Below are 26,702 nucleotides of genomic sequence, written 5' to 3' on the forward strand. Positions count from 1 at the left end.
GAACATGGTGTGGCGATGCTTTGCTTGAAGGTTTAGACTGGACCGAGAAGAGTTGAAGGAGTTATCTCCTTCGTACTTTGCCTTTTTCCGTCCCAGGTTGAAGATAACCATAAATCCGATCGTGGGTTATTACAAACCCTTATTTTTTCCTTTTTCCTAAAGTACCCTTCTCTTCTTTTATTCCCCTTTGTCCATACTTTACACATCCCTCCAAGTTTACCCTTAGTCATTAAATCAAAACCCTTTTATGCCCTTTCTTAGATTCTGCTTAATTACAAGATTGCCATCCTTAAAACTTGAGAAACAATGGAGAAAAAATAAAACATGGCTTGAGTATACATCTATTAAACCATTAAAAATAGAGAAAATAAAAAATAAAACATGGTCGACATGCTCGCCATGGCGGGCGACATGTCGATATATCGACGTGACACCCCTCCACCGACTTGGATCGCCGTGACGCCGTGACAACTATGGAGGTGACAACACCCTATTGGACCATGTGTTATAACATGGCGTAGCCACCATGTGCATGGGCTAAGGTGTTGGTGGCAAATGGAGTTACGACCACATGGTTAAGAGGGGGAGGTGGCCTTGGGAGACACTATGTGCATGCCTAGGAGGAGGTGGCTGATATGTGATAGCCACAAGGAGAAGGAGGTGGTGGCATGACTAGGACTGCCACAAGATGTTTAGAGAAAGCATGTGGTGGCTGAAGCATGAGGTGGACTGCCACATGGTGCTGAAAAGAGGATGGGTGGCAGCATCATGGCTTAGGGAGAAGTGGAGTGGCATCATATGGTTCAGCCACCTAGCTTATGGAGTTGAGGTGTTCAACAGTTAGGTAATTGGGGTTTAAGTAAGCTTTGACTAAGGTAATAAGGTCTAAGTTAAGGTTATAGTTATTTAAATATTTAGTAATTTATATGTAATTAAAGTTGATTAGAGTTATAAGGCTGATTATATAGTTACTAATTAACAAGATGATATATATGGACTAAGTGAGATTTAGGATTTAACATACTCTCAGCAAAACAGAATTGATTCTGAACCTAGGAGAAGAAAAAGGAAAAGTAAGAAAAGAAAGAAGAAAAAGGAGGAGATGACGGATTATGCTGTGGGTGAGTGAAATTGATGGGAGCTGCTGTAGGAAGTGGGAAATCAATAGGATTTATGAAATTCTGGATCCAAACAAGTTCGGTTGAGCAAGCTCTGGATTTAGAGAAAAAGAAGAAGAAGAGTAGGATTTCATATGGGACTGCTAGATTTGTAGAGTGGAATTGTGTTATAAGGTTCTGAATTACAAGGAATTGAGAATAATTTGAAGAGAGAGAGAGGAGAAGTGCTGGAGCAGTGTGTCACACCCCACCCTGCTTGTTCCGGGCATGGTATGACCGGATGCCAACCGACATCCCAGCAACCACCAGGATCGCAAGTACAGTACTCCAATTTACAATCCATCACAATACAGTAATCAATGCAGCGGAAAAAAAAAGAGATTGAATATATGCAGTTATATACAGAATTTCTGTGTGATAAACATATTATATTCATATATAAACCTGTGTTATAACCTTACATTCCCCCCAAAACCAGTTTAACTATACCAAAAGTAAAGTATACACAACAAAAGAAGATTAGGCCTAGTCCGTCAGGCCAGATCACAGGAATACGCACTGGTTGCATACGCATGACGGATTATGCACCTCAGGCTCCTGCACCGCATAGTCACTATCGGTGATGAAGTCCAAAGCAGCATCACCCACCAACTCTGGGTCGTCACAATCGGCAAAAACATCTGAAAAGGAGGAATTCCACGAGGATGAGCTCCACTGAGCCCAATGAGGGAGAATGCATGCAAGTAGATACGAATGGTCCATGATGCATGTCTCTATTCTAATAATGCGACTAACAACAGTTCTAAGTCTCATGAGGTTCAATGCTACAATATAAGATATTGTATTCCTAGTTTCGGAATCGTACATCGAACCCTAACCATACCACCCTCTTACGGAGGAAGCCTGCCGGTACCGGAATCGTCCATTAGTCCCCAACAAACCCCCGAAGTTAACCCCTCCCATTCCGGAATTCCCATCGGACCTACCTCGGGTTATCCAACACCTCACCCTTGTTGGCAAGGGTTGTAGCACGGGGTTTATGAAATCCTAATCATATGCACCTTCTACCATGAATGTCATGGAAGTACCATAGTATAAATTATCCAAATCCATACCACAACCATCTCTACATTTCAAGTTCAGCAATTCAACTCAACTCATAACCTCAATGTAACAAGCAATATATATATGCAATAATTTATGGATGCAACCTATCATCATGCATACATCTAAATGCAAAGACCTAAGTGTGTGTGTGTGTGTGTATATATATATATATATATGAGGCGCTGTTCTCTGTGACGCAGCACAGCCTGCGCCTAGGCATATGGGGGTAGCGCAATGACCATTCTGCCCCCCTGTACAGGCTGCCCATGTGCCTGGGCGCAGGTTGCGTTGTGGCACAGTGAACATTCTCCCTATATATATATATAATTCTGTCATGTTGAATGTAAGGATATGTAGCAGGTACCATGTAAAAGAAATTAAGAAACACCCAAAAAATAAAGTCAAGTCCCAACTCATCTTGAGTTGGATGTTTTGTTCAATGCTAGAAGTAGGTCCAACTCTTGATAAGCCTTACCAACTGGAAGTTTCTACCCTAATTTAATAGCATACTTTATTAGTTAGGTTATAAGGTAAACCAGAAACAGAGCCCAAGCCATTTAGGGCATAACAGAATCAACAAGGAGGACCGAATGGTCGAGCAGGCTATAGACCGGTTGTCCGCAGTGAGGGCAGCTTGACCATCCGGTGGTTGTTGCAGTGCTTGAAATTGGGGTTTTCTTTGATGGATTCTATAATGTACAACCCCCAAAACCAGAATTGGCTTAAAGGAGTTAAGGGTGACCTCAATTGGGTTGATTAGCATGTTGGGTTTGATGGGTTAAACATCAAATTGCCTAATTTCAAAGTCTTGAATCAATTGAGTTATAATACTCAGCTGAAATCCTAGGGAAGAGGAAGGAATTGGGAGATCAGAGGGTTTTTGCAGCGTAACTGAAGTGCTCAATAAAGGGAGGTAGCAGCAATCCCAGCCATCCAGCTTTTCTCCAGACCACCTCTCTCCAACTCCTTCTCCAGAGCTTCTCTTCCTTTTCTCTAGAGCAAAATCAGGATTCTAAAGGAGTTAGAATGAATTTTCTAAGGCTGGTTTTTCTTTTATACGTAAGACCACTAAGGTCTATTTGGTTGGCCTTAATAGAACCAGTTTGGGCCTTAAGGTGCTATTTTGCTTTAAAGGTCTTTTTTGCCCAAGTGGAACTTACTGTCGAGCCCCGAGAAGGGTCTTCCAAAATATGAGCGGGAACCTGATTGTATGGCATACCGGCAGCTCAATGTAGCCAGGATATGCGGGTCCCATGAGGAAATCGCATTTCAGCTGATACGACCATCCCGTGACCATACAAGATGGTGGTTTCATGTAATAATACTATATAGTTCCTTACCTACTGTCCGGCATCCGAGATCAACAGGGTTTGCATATGCTCCACCCAGCATTCCTCGCATGCGAAGCTTATATGTGAGGTCCCGTCCGGCCTCTCCAACCCCATGATAACTACATCAGTCGATTCTTTGGGATCCGCCATTGGTGAACCAGGGGATTGGTCCGAATACAGTTAAGGTCCACAACATTGAGGCATATACAAATGCTGAACCTAGACCTGGAATTAGACAAGTTCAGTTAGACTTGGTTTAGAGGTGGGTTTTATACGGTGAATTGAAAGGAAGCTAAGAAGAAATAGAAAAGTTGAGCCAAAGGTGAGGGGTCCTTGGCTATGTTACGTGATATTACTTGAATTTTGAATGAAGTATGACATGAGATGTTTTTATGAAATGATGATATGTATATGGTCTATGAATATGAAATGCAAACTGATATGCTATACAATGAACATTGTAAGGGAATGGTTATACATGTTATAACAAGAGAAAGGACAGAGTGATTATGAAGTGAAAAGAGTAATGAAGAGATGAAGTAAATGAATGAAAGAGATGTATGTGTGTATGGTTAATGGTAACTTTGTAAACCATCGCTATGGCTACCGCCCCTTCCCAGTAGGGGGTTATGTATTGGATGAGGGCCTTATAATGTGTGGGACCACGTCTGCCCCAAGGCTTCGGTTGCTTAGAACACGGTGTAGATGTGACCTAGAGCTTGTCCTCCCCTAGGGCTCTGGTCGCCTGGATACATGGGAGTAGAGCTAGTCTATAATGCTTACCGTATCATTCTTCCGAAGATGTAGTGCTTGCGAATGTTTGTAGTCGATTACCACCTTCAACTGTTTGTGTACTTTGGTAGTTCACTAAGTGGCCATGATCTGACCTAATTAAATAAGAGTGAAGTTTTATGAGGTGCCATTTATGTCTCCGTTTCATTTATTGTTCTTTTGAATGCCTATGTGTATCTCACTTGGCGTAATCTCACCCTATATATGTTGATGTTTTTCAGATGAAGAGTCAGGTGTGGAGTCTTATATAGCTCCGAAGTTTTTGAACTATGAGTAGTGTTAGAAGTTCATAGTTTGAGAGATATTTTAAGAACAATGTTATTTCATAATTTATAATGTTGATGAATGAATGAACAATGTTTATGAGATGTATATAATTGGATGCGCGGCATGAACAGGATTTTTGTTGTACACCTTTGTAGATAACTGCCACCAGTGTATTTGACTTGAACTATTATCCAATATCTAATGCTTCCGCTGTGTTGTAAGTGAGACTGGGATTTAGTTATTGCTATTATTGTAAGATTGTAACCTTCTGGGTCGGTGTTCATGAGAGTGGTGCCTATGATCCTATCTTGGTTTGGTATGTTACACGAAATGAACAAGATTCCGAAACGAAATGACTGAAATTTCCAAAATTTTCAAAATTTCAGTTGAAACATTGTCTGTTTTGGGTTTCAATGTTTCATATGCTGTTTCGTCTCAGGGGGTTTGAAATTTTATTGAAATCTTCGAAATTCAAGTTTTTGAACTATGGTCTCAACCCAAGACCTCCTTCATCTCTAGGAAGACACATCGAGGCCCAACTAATAGGGTGGAGAAATCTAGTAGCTTTTGAGCCTTTCCAGAGGAAGGAACACATAAGAGCTTCCAGATCCTTGATAGTAGACTGAGGAAGGGCAAAGATACCTGACCAATAAATGTAAGACTACTGAAGAATAGATCGAATCAATTCCAAACGTCCTGTATAAGAGAGAAGCTTTCCCTTCCAGAGCTGGAGCCTCTTGTGTAAAAGATCCAAAATAGGAGAGCAATAGTGATTAGTGAGCCTAGCAGGGATAAGAGGCAGCCTCAAGTATTTGACAGGAAGGCGACCAAGAGGGAAGGCTGTCTTTTCTTGCAAGATAACCATGTCTACATCCGAGAGCTTGGTAAAAAACAAGAGGGATTTCTGGGAATTGATCCGAAGGCCAGAAACTCTATCAAAGAAATTCAAACAGTCCATAATAGTCTCAATCGAGATAAGATTAGCCTTGGAGAAAATCAGTAGATCATCAGCAAAGGCCAAGTTAGAGATCTTGAGATTGTTGCACTTGGGCATGGGAGAGATGAACAGCTGGTCCGTTTTGCATTGAACCTCTCTGGAGAGCACTTCCAGGGCAACGGTGAAAATAAGGGGAGACAAGGGGCAGCTTTGCCTAATGCCAGCCATGGAGGAGAAAAATCCTGTTGGAATACCATTGACAAGCACTGAGAACTGAGGAGTGGAGATGCAGTTGTAAACCCAATTAATAAATAATGGAGGGAATCCCATCTTGTTCATAACATTGGTTGTGTAATCCCATCTCAAGGAATCTAAGGCTTTGTGGATGTCAGCTTCATGAGGGCAACATGGTAGTGACCTTTTCTCTCAAAACCACAAACCAGCTCATTACATGGGAGGATGTTGTCAGAAATACTTCTACCAGCAATGAAGGCCGATTGGTTATCACTAACAAGGGAGTCCACAACCAGCTTAATTGGCAAGCACTTTATCAATGTACTTGTGAAGAATGTTGCATAAGGAGATGGGTCTGAAGTCTGACATGGATAGGCATAGGAAAGTTTGGTTGATACCTTTGATCTTGCAGGGGTTGTAGAAGAAGCTTTGGAGGGCCTTAATGAGGTCCGGTTTAATAATATCCCAACAAGCGGAGAAGAAACCCATACTAAACCCATTGGGACCAGGGGCTTTGTTAGCCTTATGGGAGAGAACAGCATCCATGATATCTTATTCAGATGGGATTCTCTGAAGAGAACCGAGGAGAGTGGCAGGGATGAATTTGTTGAGGAGGTCATCAAGTAAAGGATCTGATGGAGTACTAATAGAAGGGCGAAACAACTGCTTGAAGTTGCGTTGCTTAACTTTAAGACTCCAGATTACATATTCAATTAACAAAGGCGTTCATGAAACTTACTAAAAGGAAAAAAAATCCATCAAAGTCCTTATTTTAGTAGGTAAATTTGTAAATATGGTTTGGGTAATCTGGAACTTGTCTAGCCATGTTAGCCAGTATGATAAAAATTACAGAAGTTCATACTATGGGGGAAAATTGTATTCCTCAATTTATTATTGATTCTTGAGTCCTGCTGGTGCTAAAATGATATTGGAAATACACCTTGCTGATCCATGACTTGTGAGACATAATGGTGTTCAGGGTTTTATATACTTTGTGAGGAACTCCTTAAAGGATTTTGTAGTTGTTTCTCTTTCTTAAATTTTGATCATGTATTTGGGAGCCTATGGGCTTGCCTTTGGAATGTACTATTGTTTGAGTTGTTCTAATTAAATATTTAGTCATCAAGAAAGAAAAGAGAGATCCATACTACTAGTCCATGCCTATTTACATCTTGAACCATGATTGGAGATATGCCAAGAGGATGGTCTGTTTTTTAATAGCTTAATGAAACATACATATTCCTCACTTTAACGTAATCTAGCTGTTGTTTAGTAAATGGTTAAGTAATCATTTCATTGGTAAAGTTTTGCAGCTTACAGAAGCGGAGAGGCGGTTACATGATTCACAATCGAAACTATCACGTCTTCGATCAGTAGACAACTCAGTATCCAAAAACCTTCTGGACAATGGTGATAAGAAAGCAAAACAGGAGCAGAGATCAGCAAGCCCTATTCATATTGACAAAGGTCATAGTCGAACCAAGGCCCAATCAAGACCACAACTTGTTATTCCTGCAGTGAATCCAAAAATTGTACCACCTTTGAGATTGGCAGAATCCAATATGAAAGCTTCAGTCAGTCTTGAGAGTCAAGTTACTTCTTCATTTCCTAGTCAATCTAACAGCGTTGAGAAACCTTTTGGGGTTTCTTCCGAGTGTGAGGCTGTTGGAATGCTAGAAGGGACTAAGAGGAAGCTAGGTAATTCTTTTACTTTTGCCAAATTTCCCATTTTTTGAGTTTTTGCAGATCTCTGTTGTTTATGGATTTTTTTCGTTGTAGTTAAGATTATATACTATTGTGAATTTCTTTTGGTGGTGTTGCAGAACAGAAACAACACAAGGAATTGATTCCTTTGATATGTAGCCGCTCGTCACCATGCATAATCCGTTGCCATCCAGGGTCCCACATCTGCAGTCAACACAAGAGAAAGTTGAGAAGTCTAGCTTTGAACCCAATTAATGATCAAGTCTTTGTGACAAGGTGGTTGGATCTTTTGAAGAGTAAAAAATAAGAATAACTTATTTGTTCTCCTTCAATTATGTTGTCATTTTGTGCTTTTTAGGGACAAATTTTGTGAATATTTTGCTGTTGTGTTGAGACGCCAAATATAGACATATCATTTGTAGTTTCAACCTAGTCTTTTATGAGTCATTTAGAGGAACAGGCTCAACAACTCAATAAAGCGTTATTGCAAATAATTCTGTTGACTACACAAATCAAGTCTTTCAAGAGACATATCAGTTATCAAACGTCTTTTCTCACCTTGTCCCCCACCTTCAGTTTGCTCAATATCAGGTCTTCTTACCTGTGCATTTGATTGTGCTTGTTCTACATGTCCAAATTATCTAAAGGCCTTCCCTCATCATATTACCTACTGGTCATCAATGTATTTATTATTATTTTTTTGTAAAAAAATTATATTGATTTCTTTTTTTGGTTTTGTATTTAATCTAATGAATCTTAGATTGATTGTGATCAGAAGATTAAAACTTCTCTTTTACTTCACCCACCAAATTTGTTGTGTTGCTTATGAATGAAAATTCGTTATGCTTTGACTATTGAAGAAGAGTGAAAAATGTATATTGGAACAAGCCTGAATTTCGAAGTAGCTTTCGTCCCATCTTTAATGGATGCTTGGATACTCTTGGCAGTATGTTATGATAATTGAGAACATTTAGTAAATGTGCTCCACCCGGCTTTCTCAGGATCTGAATGGAGTTTGTGTATTCCAATTTATTGCAGTGCGTTGGATGGGGTCGTGAACTTGTGGCAAATTCAGGCCAGAGGGTCCCTTTCTGAACTTTTCTTTGCTGTTCATATTTATGTTGTGTCTGTCTGTTTGACAATTCAGTGAATAATGCATGCCTTCTAGATATTAGGTGCTATCATTCCAATTATTCTTTGTTGTTTAGAATGGGTTTTTGTGTGCCTATAACAAATAATAGCTATGTTTATTATCCTTAAGTATCTAAGCACCTATAAATGTTCTCTTTTCGTTTTATGGTATTTAGAGTTGACAGATGGTCCACCCCCCCCGGCGTCCCCGTGCGGACTTCATTCATTACCCTTGAGCATAGTTCAAAATCTCGCCGAAATTTCAGCTAGGCTGAGATGAGATGCTACATCAAAATGAAAAAAAAATGCAATATTTTGGTCTAAAAAATGCACTGTTTCGTCGAAATTTTGGTCATTTTACACCCTGAAATGCCAAGCAAAACTCATAGAAAAAAGTACAATATTTTGCCAAAATTTTGGTGTCACAGAAATTTTGGTCTGGCCTAAATGGGCTTCCAAGACGATATTTAATACTATGCCCTTGAGGACTTCATAAACTGTCACACGTTTAATACTGTTTCCTGATTCATAGCTTATATTGGCAAACGGATGCTCCAGCAGTCAATGAGTTATATTATTTTTATAATTTCATTGTTTGTTATCTACCATTTTGGAAAATTTCCAGCAAATTTCCTTTCCCCTTGTTTACTGTGGCATGTCGGAGAGACAGTTTACAAATCAGAACCCATATGCACTTCTACAATGAGGTTGAGGCCTTAATGTTTAATTCTTTTTTCAAATTTTATTTACAATAATAATATAAGATGTCTATGGTCTGAACATTCTGGACCACTTATGTTAGTTGCATTATGATCAAGTGTCACTGCATCCAATGAGGAATTAAATTTTCGATATAATACAGGGATTGAAATCATTGATATCTCCGGGAATCATGGGTTTTCCTTTGAATTTTTTTGTGAGGCCTCAGGGAATGTTATTTTCATAGTTATCAAGGCGGCAAGGCGACCCAAGGCGGTGGTGATGCAGTTGCCTTAGCCTGGCTAGACCGACATGACCCGCTTTGGAGGCCCAAACCAAAGACTGGTCCTAAACCGGTTTTCTGATCTGGCATAGGTTGGTAGTTTACTTAGGATGCAATATTATTTTAGTTTATTTATTTGAAATGGGTACATTACGTAGGAGCTTCTTAGGTAGTTTCCTTTTTCTTAGATATGGCTTATTTTGGTAGTTTCCTACTTTGGTTAGTTTCCTATTTGGGTTGGTTCCATTTAGTAGTTTCTATTATTATGCAAGGTTATTTCCTTTAAATTGATGTTTAATATGGTAGAAGAGTTTAGAATTGAATATTGAAGTTGAACTTGCTGGTTTGTGCAAGAAGTGATTGTGCATGTGTGTTCCCTCTTCTCTCTTCCCCCCTACAATTCTGATTTCTTCCAGGCTTCCCTCATCTCCTAACCGGCCTTCCACCAATTTGGTATCAGAGCCAAAGATTCCCATCTCCTTCCTTGTCAATCTCTCTCATCCCTTATTCTTCCCTATTCTCTCCTTCTATTACTTCTCTGCCAGTAACAACCAAAAAAAAAAGTCTCCCATCTCAGAGCCTCACCCCCATCCCATCCCATTGCTGCACATTACTGCAGCAACCCATCGATCCATTGACATCCACTGAATTCCCAACCCCACCTCTCCCTTCCCCTTCTACCTTGCTGAAACAGCGAAACACACACACAAATAAAAAACCGACTCTGTGGAAACAGAGGTCGAATCAATAGCAAATCAGCAATCAGCATTGCCCTATAATCCGGTTCAAGGGTTGCTTCAGGATCTAGGATTCTCAGTTGAGCTGCTTATGCGCCTATACTCTGATAGCAAATCAGCAATCAGCATTGCCCATAATCTGGTTCAACACGATTGAACGGAGCATGTTGAAATTGATCGCCCCTTTATAAAGAAGAAGCTGGAACTAGGAATTATTTGTATTCCGTTTGTCCCATCAGATGGTCAGTTAGCTGATGTGTTTACTAAAGGACTGAGTGTTAAGAATTTTGTGTATATTGTTAGCAAGTTGGGCATGATTGATATCTATTCACCAACTTGAAGGGGGAGTGTTGTAATATGGGTACAAGGGTATATTTGTCCATTAGGGTATAGATGGTGTTGCCCTAAATGTATAAATTGTACTTCATAAGTATTATTATACATAAAGAGGGCTTGTGTCTCATTGACATAAGTTCAATTCCCCAAATCCATCAGAATGGAACTGAATATTTTATTTAGTCAATGACTATCGGTTATATGCACAAAAGAACAATCAAGAATCCCTTTGAATGAGGGATTGAGAAAGATACAAGAGATAAGAGAGAATACATCGAATAAGGAAAGAAGAGATTGAGACAGAGTAAACTTGGAAGCCATGGCTGGACTTCTCCCAATAAATCTTTAGATCAGATTGTTTTAGATTTGTTTTTTTGATTACTTGGCTAGAAAACAAAGGGCACACCCAGATATCTTGATGAAGAGCTAATTTTATTACTTTTGAGTCATGGAAGAAGGCTAGATTGGGACAGTAGAAGAATTAAATAAGCTTACAAACCAAAGGTACCAGCAGGAACAGTAGAATAATTAAATAAGCTACCCCCAGTGTTCCACATGAATCGGAGATTCAACTACTAAGTTTTCCTAACAAATCATGATATACTTTGATACATATAGCAGAATCCCCTGCATTTCATTCTTCTACACCATATCATTTCCTTGACAAGGATATGCAGCAAGGCTGCAGCCTATTATTGATCTACAAATGTAGATTTTTTGTGTATAGGCACTATTACTGTAACCAGTTACTGTACATTAATTAAATGTACCATGACTTTGTTTATATAGTATATAGTATTAAAAGTATAACAAACTAACTAATTAAGCAACACTTTTAGGTATAAATTGGAACCATAGTATTAAATCTCATTTCGGAAGGCCATTTCGGCCAGTCCGAAATTTTGCCGAAATATTATATTTTTTGTATGAGTTTTGCTTGGCCATTTATGGGTGTAAAATGCCAAAATGACCTAAGTACTGAAACGAAATGACCGAAATAGCCGAAATTTCGACGAAACGGTGCATTTTTAGACCAAAATTTCCGAAACGAGATGACCGAAATTTCTGAAATATTGCATTTTTTCATTTCGACATAGGCCGAAGTATCCGAAATTTTGGCAAAATTTTGGCGAGATTTTGAACTATGATTGGAACAATAAAAGAACCCTGTACATTACTACCTTGGTATTGTCTTGTTAATTTTCTTAAAGGCCATGGAAGTTGCAGTCACAGACTCATAGAGATTTAAACTAGGCATGGAAATACATGTAAGAACATACTGAGATTGAACAATAGACAGACATATAAACTTTAAAGTAGTACCCACAGATTACTCTAAAAAAGAAACACCATGACCTTAGCTACAGGATATCTGCCTCCTAGTCAAAATATCAATACCAGTTATTGCTTTGATGTTTTAGCATTCAAAGGGCAGGTTTTTAAGCAACAACAGTGACTAAAACAGCTTCTTTTTAAGGCTTAAAGCTTCTACAACTTGCACTGATGAGAGTTGCGGAGGCTCTGAAAATGGAAACAATGGTTCACCCGACTTCCAAGTTGTATAAGCAATTAAGGTGGCTATGTTTCCGTCTATATGTGGAAGACACCTTGCTTTCTTGAACAACAACTATATACTTGAATAGTAGCAGCATTAACAAGGACCAAGGTTTATCAAAAAAAGCACCAAGGACAGAGAGATCATTGAATACCTTTGAATGACGAATTGCAGGAGCTTTTCTGTGCAACTCCTCCTTCATCGATGCACCTACCCTACAATTGGTTAACCATTTTCAGCGAGGTCAATGGGGAGAGAGAATAAAAAAAGAGATTGCAGGGGAAACCGGTGATGGGTGTTTCCCAAATAAGAAAAATTACTAAAAGCCCTAACCGGAGAGGGTTGGTGACGTCTTCTCTCTGTTCATCTTCATCTTTATAACCAGAGAGAGTGAGAGTGAGTAAAAGACTCGTTAGTACCAAAAAGTGACGTTGTTTTATAAAGTTTACGAAATAGGATGGAATGTGATTTCAATTTTGAAATTGAAAGGTCTCATTCCCTATTTCAGAAGTTCTATTTCACTGAAATAAGGTGCAGAAATCAAACCAAACAATTTCTGAAATAGAAATCACCCCATGAAATTGAAATAGAAATCAAGCCAAATAAGCCCGTACTTAAGGATGCTTAAGAAGTGAATTTTTGGATAACTTGGTTACCACAAGCATAATTTGATAAGGAGTCTGAGGCTTTGTTAGTTGTTACTCTCACGGTGTGCGTGAGGGTAAGATATTTCCTCTAGTAATGGTACCAGCCTTCATCTGAAGCCTCATAATTAATTACGGTCTTGTGATTGGCCTTGACTGCATTCGTGAGCACTTAAAAGGTCCCCAAACAGCCCCAAAGTTTTCGTAGTGTGGAATTTATGGATACACGGAATAAAAAATCCATACTTCCCACTTATTTGTCTTCGATTTTTACCACGTGTTTAGACTTGCAAATTCCCCATGATTTCACTAAATTGGCCTCTTTATGCAGCTCCTGTACAGTATCCTAATCTTTTGCTTTGCTGTACAGATTTTTTTTCGGGGAGAGGGGGGACTTCGGTCGAGGTGCCCACATTTTGATACTCATCTCGAATTTTCACTTGGGATGTCGAGTGAGACAGAAATGAGGGAAGGGCTTGACCACCGCCTGGCATGGTTAGATCGCCCCACTTGCTGTATAGAATTGTAATTAACATAAAAAATGATTATAAAACAATCTCCATACCTACCAAGAAGTCACATGTGCCAAAGAAATGATTCATGTCTTCCTTGCATCTATGCTTGCGATGGTATAATCTGGGAGCAAGATTAACCCCCCAAATTCGGCACAACTGAATCTATAAGAATGCTGCCACTATTTAGCTTCCACCTAAATAAGATTCAATTTCTTGGAAGTTGGAATATTATGATACAGTTCATTAGGACCTATCTTGTACCCAAACTCTTCTATGAATGAGCTTCCGAGCCAAATTTATATCCTGTGCTTGTTGACTATACGTCACTGTTCTGATTAATGATAATGCTTTCATTGGTATTAAAACTGTCCTTGACCTGCAATTGTCTATCTTCTGTTGCCAGCTGTCATTGTCACAGAACGGTACTCTAGCTGCCATCTATCATTTCAAAAACTGATGTTCCTGCTCTGGTATGCTAGCAGAGAAAATGAATTCTGTGACAACTTTCTTGGGAGACCAAGCATTCAAGGATCCCCTTTTATTTTTCATTATAAATTTAGTTGTGTAACCTTAGAAATCACATATAAAGTACTATTTGCCGAAGTATTTCCTTCATATTCCTTCTAATATAATCAGCCCATAAGCTCCCTCCTTTCAGCGCTCCCCAACAGAAAAAAGAAGGTATTTCATGCTGAAGCCTTTGCCATGTCTCCAAGGTGTAACATCAATCTACTTCCATTAAGGTCTACAGATCATGTGCCAACTTACCTAATAATGTTTCCCATAATTTCTCTGCATGATCCAACGATGAATTTAGTAGCTGCTATATCTTATTTGGAGTACCTGTACAAGCTAGAAATGCATTTTCTTCTTCCTCCTTTTATTCTTCTTATAGTGGTTGCTAAATATATTTGTATTGTTTCTTGGTTTCTATTTTGATCAAACACTCACTTTGTGATAAAAATTGCCTCTCTGGTGCCACACTGCTCATGTCTTTTTGAAATTGCAGATCAAGTGCTTCACTACTTAGCAGTACAGATTGTGTATCCCCAAAGCAAAGAAGATGGCCAGAAGATATAGCTTGGCACCCACTTGGAAACAGCCTATTTTCTGCCTACAGTGCTGATGGTGGGGATTCTCAGATCTCAGTCCTGAATCTCAACACATCACAGGAAGTAAGAACTTATAATTTTAGTTGTTTTGTTGGAAATTTTTATGCAACTATTACTGATCAGAAAAATCTGTAAAAAAAGGTGTACCCAGTGCATGAGGCTCCCGCCACTGTGGGATCTGGGGAGGGTCATAATGTATGCAGCCTTACCCGTCTGTGCACAAAAAGATGCATGGTAGATTTAGGTAAGTGAACATATTATTCTGTACGTCATTGAGGATGCCAAATGACTAACTGGGGCAACTAAGGGATGTTCTATGCCATAAACTTTAGTTCAGCCAGACTATGACCGACTTAAAGTTAATTACTAGTAATTGATTTTTGCAGAAAAATAGGATTAAGGCAAAAGGAAGCTTTGCCTTAAATAAGCTTACAAACCACTTCAGGTTCTCCAGGCTGGACAAAACTGATACCAACGATGGCCAAATTCAAGTGCTACATGTCCCAACTAGTAGTGGCAGGTGACAATGAAATTGCTGAAAAACTGAAGACAAAACTGAACCTCTAATGGAATATGAACTAATTAACTTGAATGAGAATGACCTAGAACAAGGGAAAGGTGCTTTGACAGAGTCGAAGAAACAGGGGTGGGGGGGGGGGAGGAGTCAAAGAAATGCTGTGAAAGCATTCAACATGAATCAAAAACATAACTTGTTTACAGTGTAAGTTTGTGCTAGCAGGAAAATGACATATTTAGACTCTTCGAGCGCTATTTCAAAGTGGTAGGGAACTGTCAAAATAGGTATCCAAGTGTTTAAAATGCCTGTAGTAGGAGAAATTTGTTATCAATCAGCAAATAATATATTTAATAAGGAGGAATGATACGCACACACACAATTGGTGAAATGGAGTGTTGTCATTGTTGGCAACGTATTTGGTCATATTGGTGTTGTGGTAGTAGCTACTGGTGATTTGGCAGAGCTGGAATGGTCAAACGGGCTTCTACATAGTTTCGAGGGCAGTTTGGTCATTTGGCAGGATTACAGCGTCATCCGAGCATGGAGGCTGACTTTTGGCAGTATATTGGGTCCCTAAGCAGTGTTTGGCAAAGGCCCGAAGCAGCAGGTTAAGGCCTCGTACATCAAAAGTTGCGATTTCACAGGATCGCACAGTGGGGTCCACTTTGATGCTATTTTTGGAAGTTTTAATAGCAGAACTGGGCGAAGAACTCTTCACAAGAATTGCAGTACGTCAAGTCGTGGTTTCAACACAATTTGAATCATGTCATTACGAGTTTGGACGAAGCAGTTACATTGATTTCCGTGGAAGTATGCAAAAAAAAATAAAAATGGGGGGGCTTTGTGAATAGTTGGAGCTCCTTAGTGAGTATTCTGTTGTTTTTCCCAGCAAAACATTGTGTAATCATGTTTCTGAGGTTACAGAGGTTATTTTCCAATTTGTATGGGTCGATTTGGATATAAATTGAGTGTTTTATGAGAGCAAGATTCCGTTTTGTGAGCTCTGGTTGGCTGGGAGGACTGGGTTTCAGTGTTAAGCATATACCATATCAGTGATGAACGGCCAAATGAGGAGATTCCATTCTAAGTGCTTCTGTGAAGGCGTGCTTAAGATCACAAATTGTGGCGGACGAGACGCTCGTGCTCATGATCTCATTGATCGAGTGCAGCAGCCCAGTGCACCTCACTTAATCAATGCTTTTTCGATTGTTGCATAAAACCCCCTGTTCCCTTGTGAAAAAATTCTAGAACACCCCTTGATCAGGGTTTTGACCGCAAAACTTTAACTGGACTTATCTTCCTCGTTTTAAAGGATTTTTAGACGAATTTTTTTTTGAAGTTGCGTATTTTTTCGAGAGGAAGCCATTGGAAGCACCTTCAAAGGCTGAAAATGGAGGTAGAATGAGATATGAATGAAAAACCATTGAAGGTCTGTTTGGGAAGCTGTGGAGAACATTGGGATGCACAATTCGATTCTCTGAGATCCCCCTCTGCAGATTGATCTTTAGAATGCACAGGATTAGGTCTTCCTTATTCTACAAGTCCTGGTTTGTGATCTAGAGTTGCATATTTGTTGAAAAACCCAGTTCCGTTGGGGTATTCCTCCGTGGACGTAGGCACTCTTTGGGCATTACTTTTATTTTCAGCATATAGTTGAAATGATTGTTGTGCAGAGTGGTGGGACAATGTCTGGTACCCAGCCACATTGTAGTGTTTGGTGGACGTGTTTGTGTGTGATTGGTAATTACACGACTGCCCTGGCCAATCTTGAACGCAATTGAGAAAGCGTCGCCAGTGCAGTATCTGTTAGAGATTGGAAGAAAATTTTGAGATCCACTGATTCACCCCCCTCTTAGTGGCACCTGGGATTCACACACGCGACAAATTTGTTGCAGTAATCTGCTGTAAGAGCTGTATGATGTAGTACTGTAATTGAATAATCAAAACAGTACCAAAATAGGACCTTTCCTTAGAGAACAAGAACTCAGATTAGGGAGGAATCACATAGCATGAAATTGGATGGTGAGAATGATATTAAACTCTATTTGAGTTCAACAAACACTGGAAAGAACAGTTGCTGAAATTCTAAAATTGTTCCAATGGTTGGATCAGTAAATACAGACCAATCCTAGTTGAATTAGGAGAAGGGTATAACAGTAATTTCACACAACAGAATAGAAATTAGAGAACAGAGCAATCGATTTTGATAACAGAGTATAAATCTCAGCGAGAACAGATTAGTAAAAGTATCAAATCGATTCACTCAACAAACTGCAGAAATTTAAGAATCTGAAATAAATGGTAGAATTAGAATTTCAGTATAACTCCAGATCAGCAGGTGTGATCTGCCTGAAATTCTGGTTGAACCCCTCTATTGCAAAGATTAACAGATCCTCCAAGTTTGAAGGTATTCTAATGGCTGGATTGCTCTACTCAGAATTCATGCAAAAAAACACTTGCATATGAAGCCAGAATCAGATTAGGAGGTGCAGAAACAAAAACCAGAAATTACTTACTTGAATCAATGGAGAAGATGGAAGGAAGAACAAATAGAAATTAAACACCTGGGCTCCATACCGCAAGGTGGTTTGATTTGATCAAACACCAACCTACCTTGATGCATACATGGGGTTCCTTGATCAAACACAAGGGATCTTCAATGGAGAAGAAGAGCAGCAAAACAACAACTTTATTTATCAAATTCGTACAATGCTTGCCCACTTAAAACCTTACATAGAAAACTCAAAACTAGACTCAAAACACTGAAAAGGAAAGGCCTAACCCAATCCTTAACTAATAAGGTATCCTAAATTGACTAGGAAAATGAAATAATAAAGGAAACATCCTCAAAACATGACTGGACATATAGATTTCTAATCCAGCCCAACTAAAACACTTAACAGCAATTACTTAAACTTAAATTGAACAACATTGAACCAGTTCAATTCGACTAATCCAAAACAACTTAATAGTAAACTAAGTCCTAATAATAGCAATTAATACCCTTAGTTTAGGCCCATTAAAGTGACCTATTACTTTGAAAACCCATGGGATCAAAGGCCCAACATGTATAGAACCCAACCCAAGGCTTATTTCCATTAAAATAACCCTATTTAGGTTTTCTAACTGCATCACCATAGCTCAGTAAGATACTAAGACTTGTACATGTGCTTTAACTTCTGGGGAAGGGGTAAATGTGTTTTGTTTCGTCTACAAGGTGTATGTCATTGATGATCTGCTTGCATATCACAAATGCTCTATGCAAATACATGTCTTATGTTACCAAGTGATGGTTTTAGTGGATATTGCCTCTGATTTTACTTTCTTGAATAAACAGAGAAAAAGAGTAAAGTTCTTAGAAGAGAAGCCTCATCTCAAAGGCATTATCAACAGTATAGTTTTCATGCCCTGGGTTGATGTCTGTTTCACCACGGGTGGGAGTGATCATGCTGTAATACTGTGGAGTGAGAAAGATGGTGAACAATTATGGAAACCAAAGGTGTTGCACCGGAGTCTTCATTCTTCCGCTGTCATGGGAGTTGCTGGGATGCAGCAAAAGCAGATTGTATTGTCTATAGGTGCAGACAAAAGAATCATTGGATATGATTTGCTGAGTGGACGAGCTGATTTCAAGCACCAAATAGAAAGTAAATGCATGGGTGTGCTGCCAAATCCAACTGACTTCAACCTTTACATGGTGCAGACAGGGTGAGTAATAACATTGAAAGTCATGGTGCATTAGTTCAATAAGTTTGAATTTTGTTCCTGAATATCTCCTTTACTATTCATTGTATGAATGCCCTTTTTCCTATTAGGCTATTACTTTCCCCTATGCTCAGGATTATACGTACATACCCTGAACACCTATTATATTGGACTGCCTAGGATTCCAGTTTCAAGGGTGAACTAATGATGCAGGGGAGTTTCTCACGTACTCCCGTAGGAAGAAAGGCAAACACCAGGCCACCTAGTGGCCACGATTTCTAAAAGGGGAGCCTTTTCTCCCTTTGGCGACATGAGGCAAGTTCAGGCCATCGCATGGGCCTTTGAGCTAGTTAGCTCTTTCTTTAAGGGATGGAAGAAACTAAGGAAGAAGAAATTAGGTGCTCTTATGGGGTTGTGAACATAATTGTAAATTGTGACATTTGAAAGAAGGTATAAGAAACAAATCGACTGCCATTCAAAATTCAATTCCCAATTGATATGATGTCAACCACCTTTTTATATAATGATCTGAGAAATAATAACCTTTACAGACTAACCAATGGCAGCGGGTAATGTTTTTTAGACAATTGTATGAAGAAATAGTAGAGGAAACCCTAACCGCAGCAAGGAGAAACCGTGAGATTGTCTACAACAAATGAAAAAGAGTACGTGTGGGATTCCAAACCCAACTCAAAGCTGCTTGTATTCTGCTTGTCTCGCTCCTTCTATAAGCCTGCTATTATGCTATTGTGAAACACTACTCACCTAACTTAGTTAATAGCAGAGCTCTATCAGGGGGAGCTACAGAAAGAGATCAAACTTAAGGCCTTCTACTTGAATGTTTGCTTACTTGATTGCCTGCCTACTCTTATGGCTTCACCTACCTTTTTTATTTCCTACCTCTTCCTCAAGCTCTATCCCCCCTTTCCATCTTTCAAGAGCTATTTTAGTACTGGGCCTCCTCAAGTATGACTCAAATTAGAAAGCATATCTAGGTTTGAAATGTCTTACCCAGGCTCGAAATAACTTGAACCAAAAATATTGCCCTTAACTCTTGAGAACTTGGAGAAGACAACAAAACAAACAACTTGTGCTGCCAAAGCAGGGCAACTGCATGAATCCAAGGAACTCCTTAATGTGCATAAGTGGTCCTCATAGCTAGCCAAGCTCCTACATGGATCTAGATCCTCTTGAGTAAGAGCAAAGTTTTAAGTATCCTTCCGTATCCACCGATGCTAACCGATACGTATTGTATCTTTAAGGTACCAATACAATACCTAAAAAAGTTTGGTCTTAGTACATGTAAGAAACCTCTTCCTTTATATATAATCAATTGAATGCAATTGTCTTGTTGTACTTTGTTCGGCTTTTTATTCATGGTGTATTTTACATATTACTTATTTAGGAAAAGTCTGGGCACACTGCCGGTGTACCGTAAGCTAGCGCCCTCTTTCTCTCTCTCTCTCTTCTCCCCTTTGAAATGACCCCTGCCCCTCATATGATACCTCATCCCGCACCCCATTGGTTCCGCCCGCTAGTTTATTGTACATTGGCGGTTTGCCTATCCCTCTCCCTACTTATTTATAGTGTTTTATGCATCAAAATTGTATTTTGCATATATCCTAAGCATTTCCATATGTTTCTTGACAATTTCCATATAAATCTAGCATATCTTGAGTCTCTCTGATAGGATATGGTATGATATGTCTCTTAAAATCACCCTTTCGATATGTTATCCGATACCAATACTTTAAACCTTGGGTAAGAATAATGGGTCTTGGAATAAAGACCATGCATAGCCTGTTTCAGGTCATATGATGATGAAACTATATTTGTTTACTTGGTCTGTAACCATGGAGCAGACAAGTTTTGGTTCTTGAATGCATATGCAATATCATAGTTGTGAGCACCAAACAAAACAAGATGATCTTATCAGTTTGAATAGCATATGTGTGCTTTTTGACTTGTTGGAACTGAATTGGGTTCAATTTATGAATTCCATTTTGAGGTCATAAATCCATGGGTTTTAAAATTGTTATTATCCCCTTACGGGTGGATCTGAAATAGGAGAGGCCTTGTAATACCCTATCCTGTTCCTTGCTGATTTCAAAGTTCAAGATTTTGGTCGAAACCGTGAAGGATTTCAAGGCCCAAATGGCCAAATTTGATCCCAAAAACTTCTTGGAAACCCTATTTTAAGCCCTCTAAACATAGTGGAACCTGAGTTCTGTGTGACCAGCAGATTCCTTTAAAGCTTAAAGGAAAGTTCTATAGGACCGTTGTCGGACCTGCTATGATGTACGGGGCGGAATGTTGGGCAGTTAAGAAGTGCCATGTAGCGAAGCTATGTGTTGCAGAGATGAGGATGTTAAGATGGATGTGCGGCAAAACTAGGAAGGATAAAGTGAGGAACGAACGTATTAGAGTAGATGTGGCAGTCGCCCCGAACAAAGACAAGCTCCGAGAATGTCGTGGTGGTTTGGCCATTTGCAACAGAGGCCTAAGGATGCCCCTAGTAAGGAGTGATCCGATTCCGATTGAAGGAGCTAAAAGAGCTAGGGGCAAGCCTAAAATGACCATAGGTGTGGTTGTGAAGAATGACATGCTTAGCCTTGGTCTTGTGCCAAGTATGACCTTAGATAGAGCCTACTGGAGGGCAAGAATCCACGTTGTTGACACCATGTAGCTGAGTTTTTCCTGATTTCCTGGGCCATCCTCTTTCCTATTACTTTCATTTTTCATTTTACATTTTACATCTCACTTTTCTTATCTTATTTCTTCATTTCTATTCTTCATTCCCAGGCTATCCTATTTCCTCTTACTTTCATTTTTTAGTTTTCCTTACTTTGTTTTGAAAGCATAGTTCTAAAGCTTGCGAGATCTCGGTTTTCTGGGAGGTCGAGACGAGTCATAATATGAGTTTTAAAAGTGCAATTTCTCGGTCGAGATCTTGGGCCGACCTAGATCTCGACCCATGTTATCCTTTAAAAGTGTCGTAACTCGACAAAACTCGAGATTTCTTGATCGAGTTCTGTCCAGAAGCTCTTTTCTTCTCCTTTGAAGGTTGCGAGCTCATTTTACCTCCGGATTTCAATGTACAACCTGCCGGAGAGTTGATTCAGCTTCACAATTGAAGGATTCAGCTACAAAATTGCTAGAGAGTACAACAACACTTTGTCTTGTGAAGACTATGTGGCACTAGTGGGGACTGAATGCGTGATTCAAGAAAATTTTATGTGATGATAGTTGTAACATTGTTAAACAGTTTGATGTATCACTTTAACATTTCTAATGCTTATTTAAGTTGTTTTACATACATTGAATGTTTTGCTTGCTTTCTATTACTCAATTATGTGTGAAGTAGGGTATTTTAGTACGTCGTCGCCTACCAACCTAGGTTCCGAAGTGAAACTCCTATTTGGACTTTGTTTTTGCAAAATCTGATAGTGCCATTGTATTTAAATGACCTAAAATAGGTTGAGTACCAAGTTTCAGACCCAAACTAGGTCTAAAACCCATCGAAACTAGGTTTCAAGTTAAAAAAATGCACCAACTCGACCGAGATCTCTGTTTTTCCCAGGGTCGAGTTCCGAGTTTTAGTACCTTGTTTGAAAGGATCCATGTAGCCGACCCCATTTAGTTGGGATAAGGTTGAGTTGTTGTACATAGTGGAACCCTTAGATTTTAAAAAATCACACCCAAAATGGTAGTTTGACTTCGGACCCTAGTTTGGTAGTATACGTTGTTAGTTGATGTATACCTTCTCTAATATGTGTTCTATTCCACACAATTCCATTAAACAACTTAAATATGCATTAGGAGTGAAAAACATAAAATTGTAAACCATTTCATAAATCATTCATCGTACATGGTTCATCATAAAGAGTCAAAGATATGAGATTAAAAGATACAAGCAAGTCACCCCTATGCCCGTCCTAGAGTCCTAGTACCACATTGAGTTTCGGCTTTCCGGGCCAGATCAAAACCATTAGAATGTTGTTGTGGTTGCCGAAGCAAGTTATCCTTTGACTGTATCACAAAAGCTAGCGATGTCATAGTATAGCGGATTAAACGCTCAAAGTCCTCTACAACAACCCTATAAATGTGATCATCAACATAACGGAGGTATCCTAACCTAGGGTGTAGATCTCTGAACCATGACGAACTCGATCGAGAGCCACTGCTAGTGAATGGTGATTGTGGAACCGACACCAGCATATACGGTTGGAGGGCTGGAAATAAGAAGATGCTGTCCACAAATGATGACCCAGTGTGTGCTAATCCTTATACTCGGAGGTTAATGAGGAAGAATAGCTATACTGGCCATAATCTACAAAGATGTTGACCACGATCGAAATTGGTGCTCTTTGTGGCATATGATGGTGCACGCCACTGCTTAGCGCACTACTCCTCTAGACTCAGGACTTCGAGAGTGATAGTCAAGCTCATAACATTGATGTCCATGGACTCCATGCTATCATCCTCCTCAAGTGGTGGTATGAATCGGCGGCACGGGCTCTCGAGTAGCTTGCGCTTGTGGAGGCACATGCATCGTGTTTAGCATCTTGTGTGACATGATCGAACCAACTCTCGCCTGTGAAGTGGATTGGCTCTTGCTGGTGGTACCCCTCGTGTGAAGCAAGTCGGCTCTAGCTCTAGATGCCATTCTTTTGGTTGAAATTAATTACACGATTCGTATTACGAAACGACGTGAAGGTTATAATCGAACAAATCCTATAGCTCCCACGTGTTGAAGATTCGAATCGGACGATCCGGGCTCAAGCCGCCTGACAATATGATACAATGTAAGGAGGCGTATCGAAGAACCACTTTGCAGATTCCATTTCTTAGGTTGAGAATGAGTTTGCTTTCATTTGACAAAAATTAACAGATCTGACAATCTGTATCTCACGCGTGTTCCAGAACGTGATCGGATAGTTGAAATTCGAGCCGCCGAGCTCGTTACATGTGGAAATGTCACGCCGCCGACCTGTGAAGTTTGAAATGTCACGAAATAGCCCAGAAAATTAAAAACTGCCCCTTTCCTTTCCTATTTGGGCTGTCCAACTTTGGGAAGCCATGTCTTGCTCGTTTGGAAGCCAAATTGGTCTCTTCCCTCCCCCCCTCCCCCTTTCTTTCTCACAGAATTCTTAGAATTGAGAGGAGAACGTGATAGTGCAACTTGTGGGAGCAGAAAGGGTGGAGAGACCAGGTTTTTCTGCCAAAAAAACTTGCTTGATCGATAATGGAGACTACTTTGAAGATTGGAGCGCTTGCACACTGATTTTCTACACTTCGAGTAGTTGATCGATCGTGGTATTATTCAGGGAGAGGTGATACAATATTCTTCAAGTCCTATTGTAATTTCTAGGGTTTAGTTGATTGTTGAAAAACCTAGAATGCTTATGTAATTGGGGGGACTTGTAACTTGTTTCTTGTATTGATATTTGGAAGTCCATTTGAGTTGGGGCCTGTTTGGATCGGGGTTGTAGCCTTTAGATTGTGTTGTAGCATAGTTAGAAGTAGGTGCTGTAGCACCTGGACTATTGTAGCGGTTAAAACAGAGATGAGTATTGAGGAAATACGAAACTCTAATAGGGTATCACTCCATAGACGTAGGCATCTTGGCCGAACCACATATATCTTGTGTACTGTGCATTCTTTCAATTGCTTGCATATTGAAGTGTGTGGATTGCAGAGTGGTGGTGTACTATTTGGTAGATCTGGTCACATAGTGGTTGCGAGGTGAACGTGTATGTGTGTTGTGATTGATTGATAAACTCGGGATTGCTCCGGCCAATCAAGGTTTGATTGAAGACATATTCGTCAGTGAGGGATTATCTGTGTGTGAAAAGTTTTTGAAGACACTGATTCACCCCCCCCTCTCAGTGGTACATGGGAATATCAAACTAGGAAATCCAAACCCTGACCAAACAGTAAAATTGATGGAAAAATTTTAAGGGTTCACAAAAAAAATGCTATAATGCTCCAATCCAATGATTGAACTATAATAAAAAATCAGATTCAAAATATGACAGATTTAGTCGAGAAAATTCAGAGTAGAAGTAGTTGAATAGCACTCAGTTACATGAAAATTTATTGGAAAACTGGTTTTGAACAGAATTTGATTCAAGTCACAGTTAGGCAAATCACAGGTTAAGAGAAATAAGAATTCTGACTTGAAATTTGAAATAAAAGGAATAGAAGATCCAGTTCAGGAATCCACCTAAACTGAAGGGCTGGAATCCACCAGATTCTCTTGTGTATCCACAGCAGCACCCACTCTCTTGAATCCACAAGAGACTATGTCAAATCCTCTGACCAGCAGAGCAAAAAATCTTCTCATTCATAGAAATTGTGGTTTAGGCTTATGCCAGTAAACTTGTTTATGATATTGGATTGGACCGAATCCCAAGAATGAATAGAACTGACCTGGATAAATTCCTAGACTGATAATGAAAACAGAAAACATAAGCTGACTCTACTAATCTCTTCAATCAATGGCTGTATTTGTAGAGTCCTGCTCTATCTAGGACTTTGAGAAAACCAAAGACCCAATCAAAACAGATCTGGATTTATAGAATCCTAATCCAGCCTAACTAATAACATTTAGTTATTCACCCCCCTCTAAAAAAAACAGTTAGTAGCAATTAAATAAAGAAAATAATACCTAAACAGGACTCCACAATTGAACAGGTCATCAGTTTCCTGAAGTGATCAGGAATCTGGATTTTGCGGGACAATTTGGAACCATAGACTTTGTAGAAGCCTCAATTCTGGGCTTTAATAGCAGATTAGTTGTGCCCCAGTTTCTAATTTATCTCGTCAATGGTATTTTTAATGCTTATTAACGATTACCTCTTGGTTCTTACATGCTGTTGTTGCATGCATGGTGATGGAAACTTGCTCCTGTATGCAGGGCTCCTGAGAAGCAGCTACGATTGTTTGATATTAGGTTGAGACAGACTGAGATTCATGCATTTGGATGGAAGCAAGAGAGCAGTGAATCACAATCAGCACTCATAAATCAGGCATGGTCTCCTGATGGTTTATACATAACTTCTGGCTCTGCAGATCCCATGATCCACGTCTTTGATATCAGATATAATTCTCACAGACCCTCTCAATCGGTGAAAGCTCACCAGAAACGTGTTTTTAAAGCTGTATGGCATCATTCTCTCCCACTTCTTATTTCCATATCTTCTGATCTACACATTGGATTGCATAAGATTGTGTAAGTGCTTCATCTCTTTTCTATTCAACACTTTTGTTCCGCATTTTCTACATTGAGGTTATTTGTTTCCCTTTTTCTGCCATGTTGACTTCTATGTGAAGGAAACATTGCTGTTTTTGTTATTTGATAATCCTTAATAAATGATTCTAAAACTTTGGAGCATGGCTTGAGTATATTGTTTGGGAGCTGTTGTCTCAGATGGTGTCTTCGGCTCAAGGTGGGCCAATGGATGCATGGGGTTGGCTGTTAGTTCTAAACCACCGAACTAAATAGTAGAATACACTGCCGCTGGACCACAGGTTCGTCACGTTTGCCAAAATTTTACTTACCATTACAAAGAGATCTCTCTCTGTACTTCACCTGTTAAGATGCCTTAGGAAAAAAATATGGAAAATGCCTCTCTGCGAAGCAGGGGTGGCTGTGTACATTAGCCTCTCCGAGACCCTGCAGTAGCTGGAGCCTCATGCACTAGGACACTCCTTTTGGAAAACTGGTAATGTGATCCTGGAATAATATTTATATCAAACCCAATGGAAAGTCAAGAGGACAGGCTTCGTGATATCAAGCGTGTACCATAAGGCTGCCTCGAGTTTGTTAGCAGGAACATGGACAATAGTGTGCATTGATCAAGGGTGCATCATTAAAATAATCTAATAGCAGAGGATATAAAAATCCCAATGATTGAAGCAAAAAGAATCTTGTTCTGCTCTTCTTAAATATGTTGATTGTGGGATGCTTGATGAA

General features: G+C 39.6%; 1 protein-coding gene across 1 annotated transcript in view; it reads left to right on the top strand.

Annotated features, from left to right (window-relative positions):
* Window positions 1–26,131, top strand: part of LOC122672601 (U5 small nuclear ribonucleoprotein 40 kDa protein-like) — a 43,051-nt gene extending 16,920 nt beyond the window's left edge. Inside the window, exons 2-7 of the mRNA XM_043870061.1 lie at window positions 7,100–7,484; window positions 7,610–7,766; window positions 8,529–8,573; window positions 14,400–14,565; window positions 18,357–18,727; window positions 25,644–26,131. Coding sequence (XP_043725996.1) covers window positions 7,100–7,484; window positions 7,610–7,766; window positions 8,529–8,573; window positions 14,400–14,565; window positions 18,357–18,727; window positions 25,644–25,962 — 1,443 coding nt within the window. The 3' untranslated portion in view covers window positions 25,963–26,131. The remainder of the gene's footprint in view (window positions 1–7,099; window positions 7,485–7,609; window positions 7,767–8,528; window positions 8,574–14,399; window positions 14,566–18,356; window positions 18,728–25,643) is intronic.
* The last annotated feature ends 571 nt before the right edge of the window (window positions 26,132–26,702 follow it).

This window comes from Telopea speciosissima, chromosome 8, assembly GCF_018873765.1.
Source record: "Telopea speciosissima isolate NSW1024214 ecotype Mountain lineage chromosome 8, Tspe_v1, whole genome shotgun sequence".
Classification (NCBI taxonomy): Eukaryota; Viridiplantae; Streptophyta; class Magnoliopsida; order Proteales; family Proteaceae; genus Telopea; species Telopea speciosissima.